Source organism: Anas acuta, chromosome 11 (genome assembly GCF_963932015.1).
Source record: "Anas acuta chromosome 11, bAnaAcu1.1, whole genome shotgun sequence".
In the NCBI taxonomy this organism is placed as follows: domain Eukaryota; kingdom Metazoa; phylum Chordata; class Aves; order Anseriformes; family Anatidae; genus Anas; species Anas acuta.
Window position 1 is genome coordinate 4,752,788 of NC_088989.1, and position 15,843 is coordinate 4,768,630.

Genomic DNA, 15,843 nt, shown 5'->3' on the forward strand with positions numbered 1-15,843 from the left:
CTTAATGTGTTGTGCAGTATCATGGCAAAATAACTAAGTCTAAAAGCGAGATTCCATTTTGCATAATGAAACGGAATTGCAGTTTCTGCATGAATAATTCTTTCAGCGGCAGTTTTGGGTTGTTATTTTGGAGGCTGAAATATTATGTCAGAAGTGTTTCAGTCTCAGGATGGATGCGGGTCCTGCGTTCAGCACTTCTTCTGTGGCTGGGCTCTGCTGCGGTTTGGGGCATTGTGCTTTTCCCTCTGCCAGGGTACCCGGGGTTTATCTTCTCCTGGGGCACAAGCAAAGCTGTTTTGCGTTGTTTCGGTTGCGATTTTTTTTTTAATATTGCGAAAGTAGTGCACGTAATAGCTTTCTAATAAGACAGCTCAAGTGAATTGTTTGTTTTCGCCTAGCCGTATCTATTTTTCTGGCAGTCCAGCATTTTTAACTGTTCCTCAGCCACTTGCTCTGTGCTCGGCTGTGTTTTGCTCCGTTTAACTTTTATCACAAAATCTTTATCTGAAGAATTGCTGTTTGGAAATCCAAGGTGCCTGCTCCGAGGACTTACTGAAATCAAGTGTGAACATACATCACAGGAGAAAAGGATTTTCTGGCAGAGTTATTCTTTATGAATTAAGGAAATCCTCCCCATCTTCCATGCATGCCTGCTAACAGTTAACAAGACCATCACCGTATCCAGCAATGAAGGCACGTTGTGTGAAAAAGGCATTCTTTCTCTTTTTTTTTTCCCCCCACTTCATACAAGATTAAACTACTTGAAATTATTTAGCTAGTATTTAATTATATTAATATCAGGGAAAATGGGGGAACTAGATGATTAAATAGGTCTAAATCATTTTCATCCCCGTGACCCTTGTCTGAGTGGTATGGAGGAGTGACAAATGCATCCCTGCTGTAACTCCCTTGTGAAGTTCGAGGTGAACTTGGCCCAAGTTGTGCAAGTTTGCCTCGGTCAGCCTCTCCAAAACACGGCGTGCTGGCAGAGCTCGGGACTGGGGACAGGACGGGAAGGCTTTGAGGGAGCCGGAGAAATAGCAGGCAGGACCCCGAGAGACAGAGAAAGTGGCTGAAAACAATTGTGAGTATTAAAGACATTTTTTGCCGTTGCTGGTATTAGCATGTCAGCAGGTCTCTACTAGCACAGCTCCGAAAGCCAAATTGCAGCTGTATTTTTACCTCTGCTGCCAGGTTTGCATGCAGCTGGGTATCTACCACACCCTATTGTTATCAGTCAACAATACCAGAAGTGCTTCATTAATCATATCAATAACAACAATCATGTTTCATGTAGAAAATGGAAATAAACAACTTGAAAAAAAAAAAAAAAAGATTGATTTCTGTTCTGCATGCTAAGTTAGCATTCTTTAAATATATCTGCCAGTAGTTTAATTTGAACTTCAACTCCCCGAAGGCAGTAAGACAGAATTATTTTAGTTCTTCATAAACTGCCTTCTGTGATTCATTGTTAACTCATAAAACACACTCGTTTTCATGTACTTAAACAGTTAAGCCATTTTCAAAGTTGGTTTGTAATTTTTTTTGGCAACACATTTCGCTTGACATCTGAGAGATAAAAATCTAAAATTAATTTATAGCCTTCAGTTTAGGTTTCATTTACTATCAGGCAAAATATCAGAAATAAATGTATTTTATCTAACGTAAGGTAAAGTGTGGTGTACAGTATCTAAAATAAAGTTTAGTTTTGACTGAATACACTCAAAAAGGGACCCATAAATATTAGAGAGCTGTAGTTAAGAACTTACATGACTGTTTTAAATACTATTGATTTAAACCACTGGCTAGATTTTATGAATCAAAGTGTAATTTCCAAGCTTTGGCTATATTTCTCATCGCTAAAGCACTCTCTCTTGTGTGCCTTTAGCAGCTTTCCAGACATTCAACACGGGATTAAATGATAGTAGTTACAATGATCAATAGGTTAAGACCGGTACAATCACTCTTACCGCTAATGACCTCGGTAGTAATGGGTAATAAAGTGTGGGCTATAATAGCCTATTGCTGGTGCTGCATGCCCTTTGCTTCCCAGTATTAGTAGGGACTAGCTACATGAAAAAGTTGGACGGTGGGAGTTAAGGGAGTGGATGTATAGGCCGTAATTCTGAACTGTTTCAAGCCCTCCGCCAGGACGTGTGCCCACGCTGCGCCAGGGTGCGGGTGCCGTTTTCAGCGGGGCGCTTTGTGGTGTGGTGGAGTTTCTCTGCAGAAAGCTTTTGGAATTCGCTTCCCCAGTGGGTAACCGTGGCGTTCACCATGCCTAGAAATCACAGGCAGGGCCTTTCTTCTTTGGGGTCGCAGGTGGGGTGTGAAAATACGGTAAAATGGGGTTGGATGGAGCCACCCAAACCTGCTCGCCCGGGTGGGCCATGTTTGGCCGTGTGTTTGGGCCCTCGCTGGTTAAGAGCTGTTGGAGCAGCGGCTGTGCAGCTTGGAGAGGCTTCACCGGAAGGTACATGGCCGGTTTTCAAAGGTAGGGCCAAATCCTCAGATTTATCCAGAGATAAACGTGCAAAAAAGCCGTGGAAGTGAATGGGAGTTGTCTCCGCATAGCTGCCGGCAGAATGCGGCCCTCCGTATTAATCACCGATGTGTAGGGTTTACAGCACCCCACCCTATTCCTGTCTGTATCCCTGCTTGTCGTCATAAATCTGACTGAAGAGTATTTGTGTTGTATATCTTCCAAGAATGGCACAGAAAACATACTTAAACATGCTTCCTCTTCTGTTTGCTCAGTCCAACTTCAATGGAAGGTAGTACAAACCCCAGGGTAAAGTAAACTTCTCAGGGGATGGGGATAATGAAGGTGAGTCATGCTTCGGGCAAAGATAGTGACTGCAGCATTTAATTAAATAATTGTCTACTCCCGGGAAAGTTTTTAAGACTGAGGATTGAGATATTCAGAAGGACCGGGACTGCCCATCCTCATGACTCAGTGTCCTCGTCCCGTGGGACGAGGCGGTGGCACCGCACGGTGGCTTCATAGGGACTGGAGTTTGTCCCATCCTCAAATCTCCATTTCCTGGCCTTCGCACCTGCCTGCCCCAGCAAGGACCGTGGGAGATCTGTAGCTGGGATTTGGGAGATTGGTGCTGGACCGCGCCGTGTTGGTGTGACAGGGCTGTTGGTTTGGGAGATGAGTCTCGAGCACGTGTTTTCTGGGCAGCGCCGGGCCCTGGGCGCACGCCATGTACACAACAACACCGGGCGATGCGCCGTGTACATCAGCCTGACCTTCAGGAACCATTTTTAGTTCATCAAAATTAGTGATGCTGAGAAATCAGGACATCAGTGCATAATGACTGTGAAATTAGGAATGAGAGCTTGCTATGCAAATGACAGGACAAATCATGTGAAAAAGTCAAGATAAACTGCATATTAAGACATTATGTTACATAAAATTAATACTGCATTTCTCTCTTGCTTACTACTACACTGGAAGGGTTTTTTTAAACTCTTTTATCTTCTGATCAGCTATTGTCTGCTGATTTTTTAAAAAGTGGTGCACAGAAAAAGTGCTAAACATATTATTACCTTTTATTGTAATACATGAGATGACAGGAGATCCTTTTTAGCAAAGTATATCCTTTACTGCTTTTAGTTTTGTGCTGTCACCTATTTGATTTGAAACTATAGAAAAGTAAGGTGCTTAAATATTACTGTTAAAACTCATATGGGTTTTGTCTTTTCTTCTATTGTTTTTTTTTCTCTTCCTTTTCTTTTCCTTTTTTGGGGTGGAGGATAGAGGGGTGGGTTTCTAGGGAAATAGTCTTCTTGCATTACTAGGACTGACAAAATGGTTCTCATGTAGTCTGCAAATTAAACACAAGTGCAGTGATTATTTTGAATAGCTAAATTACATTCTAGAAAGCTTGCAGAATTCATAGCATTGTCATTAGGTATCCGCTTGAATACAATTTGTGTAACCTTGGCCAAGACAGCCTGTCATTTTAATGTCAGTGTTTTATCTGAACAAGACATCATCCTTTCAGATACAGTGTACAGGTTCCTTGCAAAGATGCCCGTGCAGAAACGTGTTAACAGTTGCAAATATGAAATGCTATCAAGTTCATCACTGTAGCTGTTTGTCACTGAAATGTCATGGAAAGCGGCTTTTAATGGTATCTCACATAATATGAAAGAATTGAAGACATCTGTATGCTGGGTGAATATGGAATGGTAAAGACATCGTAGCAGGGCCTCTCTGTTAAAATTGCATAGGAGTGCGGTGCTGTTATCCACGTCACTGAGCCTTCCTTCAATTTTCTTAAAAACCTGTCCTAACAGGGTCTAGATCCCACCAGCACGGGATACTGGGCTCTTGAATTTCTGCATGGCAGGGAGGGGTTTTTGGGGAGGGAAAGGACGGAGCAGGCAGCTCCTTGTAAAAACAAACAAATGTGAGCAGGTTTCGCCATTCTGCTGTCTTTCAAGAATTCCCAATGCAGAAATGCTCTGCACAGAGGGACCTGAGTCGCCGGGGAAGTGCGGCTGGTCCCTCTGTGCTTGGGGTGGGCTCGTGCCTCCCCGCGCCTGCCCGTCTCCTCAGGAGATGCTCCCTGACCCCCGCTCTGTCTCCTCCGCAGGTTCCCGTGTCGGTGGCTATGATGACACCTCAAGTGATCACTCCCCAGCAAATGCAGCAGATCCTCCAGCAACAAGTGCTAACTCCCCAGCAACTCCAAGTCCTGCTCCAACAGCAGCAGGCACTCATGCTTCAACAGGTAATTGTCGCCTTCGCAGCCGCTCGCGGGGCCCTGGCAGGCACTGGAGGGCTTCGTTCTCGACGTCTTCCTGGGAAAGCAGCTGCCCGCCTCTCGGGGTCTGCACCTCGGAGCAGCCACGCTCTGAAATGAACTGACTGCTCTTTTGTTTTTTTGGTCTAGAAATAGCTCCTGGAAACAAATCCAGCGAGCAGTGCAAGGAGTATTTCCAGGATTGGATAAATAATGCAGCTGCATGTTTAAGTGTCAGGATTTCGGCACGTGTCCTTGTTGCTTTTGCCTGCATCCCCCAGAAAGTACAGGGTGCCCTGGTTAATTGCAATAAACGCAGTGGTAGGGTGACACTTCCCACTTCAGACCTTGCTACGTCTGCTTGGGACCATAAAGGGCTGGTGAAACAGTGGCAGTGAAAGCGAAGAGGTTCGCAAGCCTTAATCCATCTGATTTCAGCCAGCGTATGCTGCGTGGTGCGTTGGTGTCTCTCCGTGCCCCGTTTCAACGCGTGGTCCTTTTTCAGCTGAGAGTTGGCTGTGACACAACCCAATGCTGGGTTACCGTAGGGTATGGCTCAGTGTGGACTTGCGAGCATCGGGCCAGCACGGGCACCCACCAAAAGCCCACATTGTGTGCCCCCTCCTCGCTGCCACGCTGCCTCCCCTCGGCTCCAGAGCACAGCCTGCACGGCGAGCGGCTGGCAGCGGGGAGGAGGAGAGTATTTCTTAGGATGTCTGTGCATGTATTGAACAACACTTAATACAGTCAAACCCTATCATTTAGAAAGCATGTGTGTTTCACAACAGAGATTCGCCAGGCTCTCTCAGCAAGGGCATTTTGGCTTTGTTGTTACAATCAAAGGTCATTCCTTGCCTTATTTTAATTAGTTTGTGTAGAAAATGGTATGTTTTTCATCAGTTCATTTTGGAGATTACTTTTCAAACGATAATGCCAAGAATAGTCAGTGTGCACTGAATTTATTGTCGAGTTTCAAACTAAAGGTCAGACCATTACAGATAAAAGGATGCTATTTTTCAAATCACAGTTTGTGTATTACACCAAAAGGGACACTGAATTGGCTCTCCACTTTGTTACTTACCATCTTTCCTTTTCTTTGTAGCAGCAGCTTCAAGAGTTTTATAAGAAACAACAGGAACAGTTGCAGCTTCAACTTTTACAGCAACAACATGCTGGAAAACAGCCTAAAGAGGTACAGACAATACCCATTTTACTTTCAAACCACAGATCCCAGAGGACTGTCTAGTGGCTATTAAACTGTCATTCATCTTATAAATGATTGCACAACTGAACTGACTCTATCAGGTCTCAGCTTTCAGATTTAGAGTTATTGTCCTGTTTTCGCCTGTATTTTCCTGCGCTTTCCATTTGCTTGCTGCCACATATTTTATAGCCGGGGACCATGCCTTGATGTTCGGTATGAGTACTGGAGCAAGCATCTAGACGTGTATCTTGGGAGAGTGCTTTTGGAAGTTAGTTATGTTGCAGAGGGGAGGGGGCAAGGAAGCAGGCCCAGATATGTGGCTGTCCTCTCTGAACAGGGCAAAATTCCATGAGATTTTGAGTTCGCACTTGCAGTTTCCAACCGGAGAGGCTGGAATGTTCCTTGCTCAGCAGAAGAGACCACGCTCGAGCAGCGTTAGTTATGAGTAGTGAGGGAGGGCTGAGATGCAGAGGTAGCACGGGAATGGCACCCCATCACAGCGTGTTGTGTCAAGGTGCTGCAGCGCACCGCGGTGCACGGTGTCCTGAGACCTGACCCTGATGCCACCATGGTCCATGGCAGGAGCAGGATTACCAAGGTGACATCTTAAAATACATCTCTACTTAAAATAGATTTATCCTTTCTAAGTATTTGCCACGTTCTCACTTTGTTGATTTTGGTGTGCTTAAATTAAAATTTGCTGCGGTAACATTTATTTTCACGGCACCAAGTTCACCCCTGTAGTCCCAAGGAGCTGGAGACTCCGGTCTGACATCGGCACTGGCTCAGATAGATCCTAGAAAGCTGCCTCTTGGCACGAGGCGCTGTGCCACATCCTGTGGTAGTGGCAGTGGTTGGGCATCACGTTGCCGCTGGCGATGCTCGAAGCTCACACCAGTTTCTCACCCCTGAAATTTCGGCAAATTGTGCCACCTGTGCCAAGTTTCAACCCCGAGTGAATTTTTCCAGCTGAGTTATAAACCCCTGAAAATCGGGGGTTTATAATGGAAACGCTGACACAACCTTAACCATAGCACGCTTACGGGCGCCTCTATAATAAAAAGGGAACAGATTAAAAAGTGTCTAAAATGTAAATCTAAAGGACTAACAGTAATTAAAATGGAAATGGCACAGGGAGGGAAGGCATGTAATTGTGAGATATCACTGTGCAGAATGCTCTCAGCTTTGTTTTGCTGGCTGTTTTTCTAATTCAGTAGGGCTTACTCATCAGTGGCAGTTCAATGCGCGTTAATGACTCTGGGATGCAGGCATCACTCTGGACAAAGAAATGATTATTGTGCGGTCAAAAGAAGTTCAAAGACAAGAAGGGAATTTCAGTTTTTTCCTTAGAGATCCACATTCAAGAGCATATAAATTAAGCCAAATGTTAAAAACCACAGTCTGAAAGCTGACTTCAAAGTCACAACTCTCTAATTAATGAACTGCGAGCTTCAGTTTGGACAAGTCGTGGTTTGATGCGCCCATAAATCAACATGACAGGTCTGTTTCACAGTCTCAGACAGCGCTTGTCATTGAGTCACATCAGATGTAAACACAGCAGAAAAAAGAGGGGATATGAAGGAGGTGCAATTGATCAACAGAAATGGTAAAAACCCACTTTTGAAACGCATTATGCATGATCACAGGAAATGGCGATAGCCTCAAGAGGCTTTCTCCTTCTGCTGTTGCTTTTTTGAATCAGATTTCTAACAGCCTTCAAAAGGGAGAATAAGAATTATGGAGCTTCTCCCCTGTGGCTGGCAGGCAATAACCCCCTGTTGTTATTTTGTGCTTCTTTCTTTTCAAAGGCGTCAAAATTTAGTTTTTTAAAGATCTTTAACTCTATATTTGAAGACAAACAATAAAGGGCTGCCACTGTCATTCTTATCAGTTACCAGGGATTGTATTTTTTCTTTCTGTTGCCACTTCTTATTAACCTCTTATTTGGTCTATTAGACATAGTTTTGAATGCAAGCCTGCATGCTGGGAGAACATGAAAGTTCAGATGAGCTCAGAGGGCAGATAAAGAAATTTGAAGGGGAAAGTTACACAGCAGAATGAACGATAAAAGTTAACTCTTCTAAATTGCTGTTGTCAGACAGGAGAGCATCTCAGACACAAAGATGAGGGCTTGGAGCTTGAAGAAAAAATACTTTGTGTTAAAAAAGACGAGAAGGGAAGTTAGACAATGTGATGGCATTTCAATATCTAACACACTGATTTACTGTGGTCACACTTCTGATATTACACTGTCGAAAGTAACAATAAGAAAGACTCCTTCCTGTTTTAAGAAGAGCATTTTAACATGATAGCGGCGGAGAGAACAAGGGGCCCAAGTCTCTCCAGCTTTCCCTAGTTTTTTTTTTTGCCGAGGGTTTCAGCAGAGGCCTGTTCCCACAGCACTCTCACTCCGTCCCATCCCGCAGGTTGGCTCAGCCCCGTTTCCCTGCGCCGAGGAGCTTATCCTGGCTAGATTAGCATGCGAGCGGTGGGTCTTTCTTCCTCCCCCTCCTTGTACTCCACAGCAGTGGCGAGTCCCAGGCTGAGCCGTGCTGCGGAGGGGACCGCTGGTGGCGATGCTGCCATGGGGTGAGTTTGTACCCCATAGCTGGAGCGAGCACGTGAATGTAGGGCTTCCCCGGAGCCCTCTGCGAGTGGCTCGTGCCACTGCACCGTCCTAAAAGAAGGAAAACGCCACCGATCCCCCCGGGCCAAAGGGGTCCAACCCCTAAGCAGGCTGCCAGCGGTCTCCTCGTAGGCTGTACTTGGGCAGCAGAGGGTGAGTTTGTGGGGTGAGCTCGGCTCCAGCCCCCCGCAGCCCCCACCGGGGGGGCTTGGGGCCGTGGGATGCTGCGGCCGTTTGTCCTCCAGCGCTTGGGGCAGCTTGTGTTAGGCAGCAGGGAGGGACCTACGAAAGGAAAACAGACCTTTGACAGGAGCTGTAGGGAGGGGATCAAAAATGCAAGTTTTATCAGGATATTTCAGCGTTTTAACACTGACTACTGACCTGACAACAGGACTGCACCGAGACCTTTTTTGTATGCATTCAATTGTGAGAAGTAAACAAACTGCCTTGTATCCTGTGTTTGGTAACTGGGTGGGGAGCGCAGTTTGGCAACGTGCGTTGCTTTTAAATTCTTTCTTGGACAATGGGCCTTGTATACTTTTATATCCTGGCTTTTCAAAGTAGAGCGTGTTCGAGAGCTTTTCTTGGGATAGCCGGGAAGACAACCGCACGGGCATCAGGCGATTTGTGTGAAGTTGTCGGGGTTTTGGGGTGATTTTTTTTCAATGCTAACTTCGTACTCAGATGACAAATAGGTAAAGCACAGATTACTGTAGCTAATTTATTTATTTATTACAAAATCCTCCTTATTATATATAGACACACTAAATATACATTAAATATATGTCTATTTGGAGCGGGAACATCTGTGGAGGCAAGGATTGCTCCTAATGGATCTGTCGCTGCAGCTTGCATTCATCTGGTGCTGTTGGCAATAGTTGCAACAACTGGATCTGTCTGAGCAAGCTGTGGCACAGAGATGAAAACTCTCCAAGTTCCAGTATGGCTAAACACTCACTTGTTTAACTGTTCCCGAAGTTACAGATCTTCCTGGGAAATAAGAAAAATGAACTTGCCTGTCGGTACAGTTGTAGGTATGCAGTTGCTTGTAGTATTAAGATTGATGGGGCATGGCAACACTAAAACAACTATTTAAGGATTTTGATCGAAGTAATTGCCATTGTCCTTATAACTTTCCCCAATACTATTTTTTTTCTTCCTTTTTTTTTTTTTTTCTCTTTTCCTTTAAACCCCCCTGTGACTGTGTCACATTCAGCGCGGCGGGGCTGGAGGGCTCCAGCGCCCTGGCAGAAGGTGGGGCCCCGGCCCCTGGCTGGTGGCCGTCAGCCCTGCTCCTGTGACCCGGGTGGATTTTTCCTGCTTGACACCAGCAGGGAACGGGGCCAGCGATCCTCCGCACCGATACCAGGGAGGGGCCACCGAACGCTGGCGGTCTGGCCAGGCTTTATTTGCAAAAGTGTGTAGTTTTGCAAGAGTTAATTTTTTTTTTCCATAATTGTTAGCCATAATGTGTATAAGACCTCCACCTTGATATGATTCCTAGCAGATTAGGGATATTAGATAATTTCCTTCTATTTATTGTACTACTGCACTGTATTATCTTTCTATCACTCAGATAATTACTAAGGAAATCTACATTAATTTTTTTTGGCTAGCACAAGGAACTGCTAAACACTGGCATGATGTATTGATGTTTTACACAACAAAAGTTTTCCTCCTGTCATTGTACAATAAATAAAAAGATATTTATCAAAACGCAAAGCCTTTCATGGATTTTAAAGAACAAAGCAAATAAAACACAAGATGAGCATGGAAGCAAAACCTAGAGGCTTCCTTAACTGAACAAAATTAAGGACTCAGAAGCCTGGAGTACTGTACATATTAAACACTCACATTCAAGTAAGATGTTGTTTGCTAAATTATGAATGTGTGTAATTAAAATCTAGTGGCTGTTTCTATGAAAGATTTACAATGTTATTTCATCGTTTGTCATGGCTAATTAACAATATTAGATGAAGTTTTTCTTCTTCAAAGGTCTGATTTTTTCTCATTTATTTATGTCAGAAGTGATAAACAGAGTAGTTAAAAGCTTCTCCGGGTACAGTAGTGAGAAAAGCAACATGTTCTTTTACACCTCGGAGGTTCAGGGTTCACGTCCCTGCAGAGTAAAGCAACTCCGTCTTCTTTAGAGTGAGAATAATTAAAAATTTCAAAGTGCACAAGTAGCAGCCTTAAATACAGCAAAGAATAATTCTGCACGTAACAAAGTATTGTTGCTTGATGGATGGATAAGAGAGAGTAAGTGTAAAATACCATAAATCAAGCCGGTTGTACTGCCTTAATTGTCGAGACAACCCGTGCATGAGCAAACAGAGCAGAGTACAGGGCTGTTTTTCATGACGTCCAAGCGCGATGTGGTTACGTGGGGCAACTCACGTTCGGCGTGTTCTTTGCTTCGAAGAACTGCCCCGGGCTTCCACAGCTGCCAGCAGCGTTTGCTCCATCCACCACTGAAGGGCAGCTGCTTCTGGGGTAAAACACAGCCATGTGCACCAAATTCTGCATGCGTTTTTCATTGGGATTGCAGGAGGAATTGAGGTGGGATTAAAGTATTCACTGGAGGTGCAAATTTCCTGCAGCCCTGTTGGTAGCTCCAGCACCTACACGAGCCTTGGGGTCCTTGGTGCTGGGTGGTGGGCTCGCTGTCCTTCCTTGCTACCAAATGATTATGATCAGGAGTTGCAGTCTGTTGAGCCTGCAAGTCCTCTGTTAATATTTTTTGCTCTGTATTGACAAATGTGCATTTTTTTTTCTTTTCCAGCCCCAGCAACAGCAGGTGGCTACACAGCAGTTGGCCTTTCAGCAGCAACTCTTACAGATGCAGCAGTTGCAGCAGCAGCACCTCCTGACTTTGCAGCGTCAAGGGCTGCTAACGATCCAGCCTGGCCAGCCTACTCTGCCTTTGCAGCCCCTTGCACAAGGTAGGTGAGGGCTTGGGGGGCTGCCGAGCAGGCAGATAGCACCTGCACACCAAATTGTCACTCAGTGAGACGCAGAGATCTCATAGGCTTGCAAAATAACGAGCAAAGAAACATTCTGACAGACAAGGTGGGCAGTAGGAAGGTATTTTTGAGAAGGGCAGCACTGAAACCATGGGCTGCTCTCGCTAGCAGGGGGCAGGTGGTTTGGAGTTTGGATTCAATTTGCACAGCTATATCCAGCCTGGCGGACTCGAAGCTGCTGGTTGTACTAATCCGGACTTGAAATCCTCCGCAGGAGGCTTCCTAATAAAATTTTGGTGCTGGGTTCATGGCTTAGGATAGCGTGAGAGCAGCTTTTTCTTCTTACTATTTTTTTTCATGTGCTATTTTGGCCCTTTCTGGCTCTACCACTGGTGGGGAGCTGGGCACAGAGGAGCGCTGATCGCACGCTGCCGAGCTGTAGAAATGCGATTGCCCTTTTCTGCAGCTGAAAGGGAAAGGTGGCAGTGTCTCCTCTCCATGCCTGTTTATATGTCCTTCATTTCACTGCCTCTGGACGTCAGAGCTTCATTCTTCCCTCCACGCTGAGGCAAATTGGGATTAACTCCATTTAATTTTAATGGTGTTATACTGGTGTTATTGACAATTAGATCCTCCTACATCTTTATTCGGTCCCGCACTCCGCAGGAAGTTACTGATTTGCTGAAATCCCTACTTTATTTTTTCTAAAGATACTGATACGTTGAAAGCGATAGCTACTTAAATCACAATACTTTTGGCAGTAATCACAACCTGGGCAGTTTTGTTCTTTCTTTTCCTTCTTGGCTTAATACATATAGTTTTTTTTCAACTGGGTTTCAGTACAACCTCTAGGACATTTTAACAGACTCGTCTGAGCTCTTGTCTGTTGTGATTAAAGCAGGTGGTTCAAAGTTGGCATGGCTCAGGGAAGACCAGGTCTTTCAACTAAGATGCTGGTGTTTCTGAATAGTCAAGCCTTTTCCTTCCCTTTGCCCCCTAATAAATTTAAACACCCACCTCAACAACTGGAGTCAGCTCAGCTTGAAATGATTTGGGCTCTTCAAAGCAGCCTTGGGGCTGCTACTGGTTGCTAAACCATATAATGAATTTACATTCAGCTCTGTTCGGTTAAATGGGGTGGTGGGAGAAATTGCTTCTGCCCTTCACCCTTCCTTTTTCTGTGTGTGTAGCTGCAAAAAGGAAAGTGAGGTGCCTGGTGAGCGTTAACTGGTGTGGACAGAGGGAGACGAAGCTGGGGAGCAGAGTCTGCTCTGCCACGTGTCTGCATGGTTTGCTCAGGCTTGGTTTTCATTTTTGCTAGACCCTCAAAGGTGTTTGAGCACCAAGCCCCCTTTTGGGAACCCACGCTTCCCTCTGCAGGACTGGGTTTGGCTTTCCTGCGTCCCAGAACCAGCCTGCTGACGTTAGACTTGTCCTGCTGCGGGAAGGCAAGTGGCAGGGAGCTGCAGGATCAGGCCCAGGGGTGGCTCGTGGGTCGCCATCAGCGTGCTGAGGGCTGGGGAGAAGGCACAAGATGAGCTCGGGAAAAAGGGCATGTAGACCGGTGCCATTTGTACTTGCAGAATGGTGTAACGTGCCTTAATTATGCCTCGGATTTATTGTTGGAAACATCACAAGCCGTTCCCACGTGCCCACTGGACTCAAGCTTCAACCTTTCTAATTTTTCCCACAGCTCCTATACTATTAAGTTTGCTCAGTGAGGTTCATTGTACAGTACATCAGTTAAGCTGTCCAAAGGAGGGCAATTGGGCAGTGACAAGACACGCTCATGTGTAATGTGAAAGAAATGAATGTGGTGATGCATGAAGTGTAATCTGTGCAGTAACACATCGGAGACACCAGTAGGTAATTCAGCAGTCGTGGCATTGATTGATACGGCTAGCGGCGCGGTGCCACTATTAGTCCTCGCCACGTTGGGAAGAAGCCTATTTTAAAACCGAAGGGGTGCCAGAGAGAGCCCAAACACAAACAGGAGGGTCCCGAGGCTGCGCTGGGCAGGGAGATGAGCCTCGAGCAGCGGGGGGACGGGGCCGACTGGGGGCGGAGGGGAGCCCGAGAATTCAGGCAGGTTGCGATCCAGCGCGATTTTTTTTGATCAGAGAGACGATGGCTTAAAACTGATGTCATTACGAGGTTTAAATCAACTTTCTGCTTGCTTGAACATGGTCACCTGGGTATGGAGGTACAAGGACACAAAGAGGTTGAGCAACTCTGTTTGTCTTTGAGCCGGTGATACCTGGGGTTGGGAAATTGAGTTCCGTGAGCGGTAATCTGTCAACTGTCCCCACAACATACATTTTTTAAACCTGTGCCTACATTTTCTTTCATAATGAAGGGGACTAGTTGTCCTGAAAAATGCAACGAGGAGCCAGGGCTATAGTTTAAAATAATTGGTAATGGACACTTCTTATTTAAGAAAAAAAAAATTACATATATCATGCTCTTTTGTTTTCAGAACAGTTGGCAAGAGTGAGACAAATACTGTCAGTGTGCATATAAAAAGAAAAATCCAGCCCTCCAGTTAATGTAGCTATGAATTTGGTTAAGAGCATTTTGCTTTTTATTCTTAAGTATCTATAATAGCAATAAATGTTTCTAAGGAGAGAATGCTACTTCATAAGTGGGGTTTTGTTATGTTTTTAGAACTAATACATTGTTCAAAGCTGTATTTTAGTTTCAGTGCTTGCCTATTGTCTTACACAAAATAGCACATCCTTTAGTGTTATATTTGTGTAATCTGTGCTGGTTTGTATTTAGACACATCTATAATCTAGATTTTACATCTGTACATAGTAGCAATTTAAAAATAAACCACATTTCAGCAGCGTTCGGAGCTGTGAGAGCTAGATCTTTAGGAGCTGTAAAATGAAACTGCAAATCACACTTCAGATCACTAGTGAGTGAAAATAATAGGACGGAGACATGAAGGTGCCTGATTGCTCCCGTAGATCTGGCAGTTTCAGGTCTAAATCCCCTTATTTGTACGTACGAAGTTGCGGCACAAGCAGTAGTGAGCTCGGGTAATTGCAGTGCAGTTCTGGGAATCGGACTGAAAATTTACCTCTCGCTATTAAAATGAAACTGTTAAATGGTAAATTACATAATTTATTGCGAGTGTTCATGAATCTATTCGACTTACTTTTACCATTTGTTCTATTATTTTATTTAACCATTTTGCCAGATGAGTAATGAGCGTACCTTTCAGCTGCCCAATTTGACAGGCTAGTTAGGAATGCTCTTCAGAATTATTCTGAAAGAACGACATTTGGGGAAGGAGGAGGGAGGCTTTTTTTTTTTAAATAATTTTATTTTTTAATAATCAAATGATGTCAGCGATGCTTTCATTTTTGAATGATGGATTGTGTGCAGGTATGACATCACGGCTAACTCTTCTCTAATGGCATTCAGCCTGAAATCCTTATTTTCTCCATCATTATTTCCCCCGAAATGGGTATTTTGTATTTCTCTTTCGCTATATGCTATAGCTCTCTTTTGTGCTAATAAGAGCTACACTCGTATAGGAAGTTAGAACAACCCCCTTGACTTGTAGAGGATCTACGGAGAGATATGAATATATGTTATTCATATCACAATATATAATACCGAATGTGTCTATTTTAACAGCTGTATAACTCTGCAGGCTGCAGATGAAGTATCCAGAAGTGACCGGGAGGGGAAGGAAAGGGGAAAGGAGAAGCGGGGACGGAGAAAGGAGAGTGGGCACGGCCCCTTTGCCAATTAAAAACTGATTTGTCCAGATAGGGGCTGGTAGGAGGGGGGAAGGCAGTTATTCTTTCCCTATTTGCTTATTCTTGAAAATAAAAATAGGTGTCGACTCATACGGTCTCCTATCAATATGTTATCATCAACAGACAAGTCTATTCACTATTGTTTCCATTGAGTAAACAGTGGTGTAAGGGTCAGCCGCGCTCGCAGGTAATTGTTAGTGCGCAGACAGCGCTGTCAAGCGTGTTAGCTAAAAATACATCCCACACTGTCACTTCACAAGGTGTTTGAAAATAATAGCCCAGATACAGCAAAACAGGACATAGGCTTGTGTACTGACCTTTTTCTTTGTTTAATTTGCTCAGAGGTTTAATTTCAGGGGACAAGTAATAATTGAATGTGTCTAATAACTAAATGCTCATTTGGGACAGAATCCATCAAAATATAATTGGCATTTGGTTCTTATGAAAGGAAAATGACGTGGCTTTAGAGGAATGGATGTGTCCTACGAATATCTGATCACTTAATGTATAAATTGAAGCCTCT

The 15,843-nt window shown here is 44.5% G+C and overlaps 1 protein-coding gene across 18 annotated transcripts in view; it reads left to right on the forward strand.

The window, feature by feature from the left end:
- FOXP1 (forkhead box P1) overlaps positions 1–15,843 on the forward strand; it is a 364,305-nt gene that overhangs the window by 283,711 nt on the left and 64,751 nt on the right. For 15 of the 18 annotated variants that reach the window (XM_068694645.1, XM_068694639.1, XM_068694636.1 and 12 more), the window contains 3 exons: positions 4,608–4,745; positions 5,860–5,949; positions 11,370–11,529. In XM_068694645.1, the coding sequence (XP_068550746.1) occupies positions 4,608–4,745; positions 5,860–5,949; positions 11,370–11,529 (388 nt within the window). The remainder of the gene's footprint in view (positions 1–4,607; positions 4,746–5,859; positions 5,950–11,369; positions 11,530–15,843) is intronic. The other 3 variants (XM_068694646.1, XM_068694644.1, XM_068694651.1) reach the window with 2 other exon arrangements.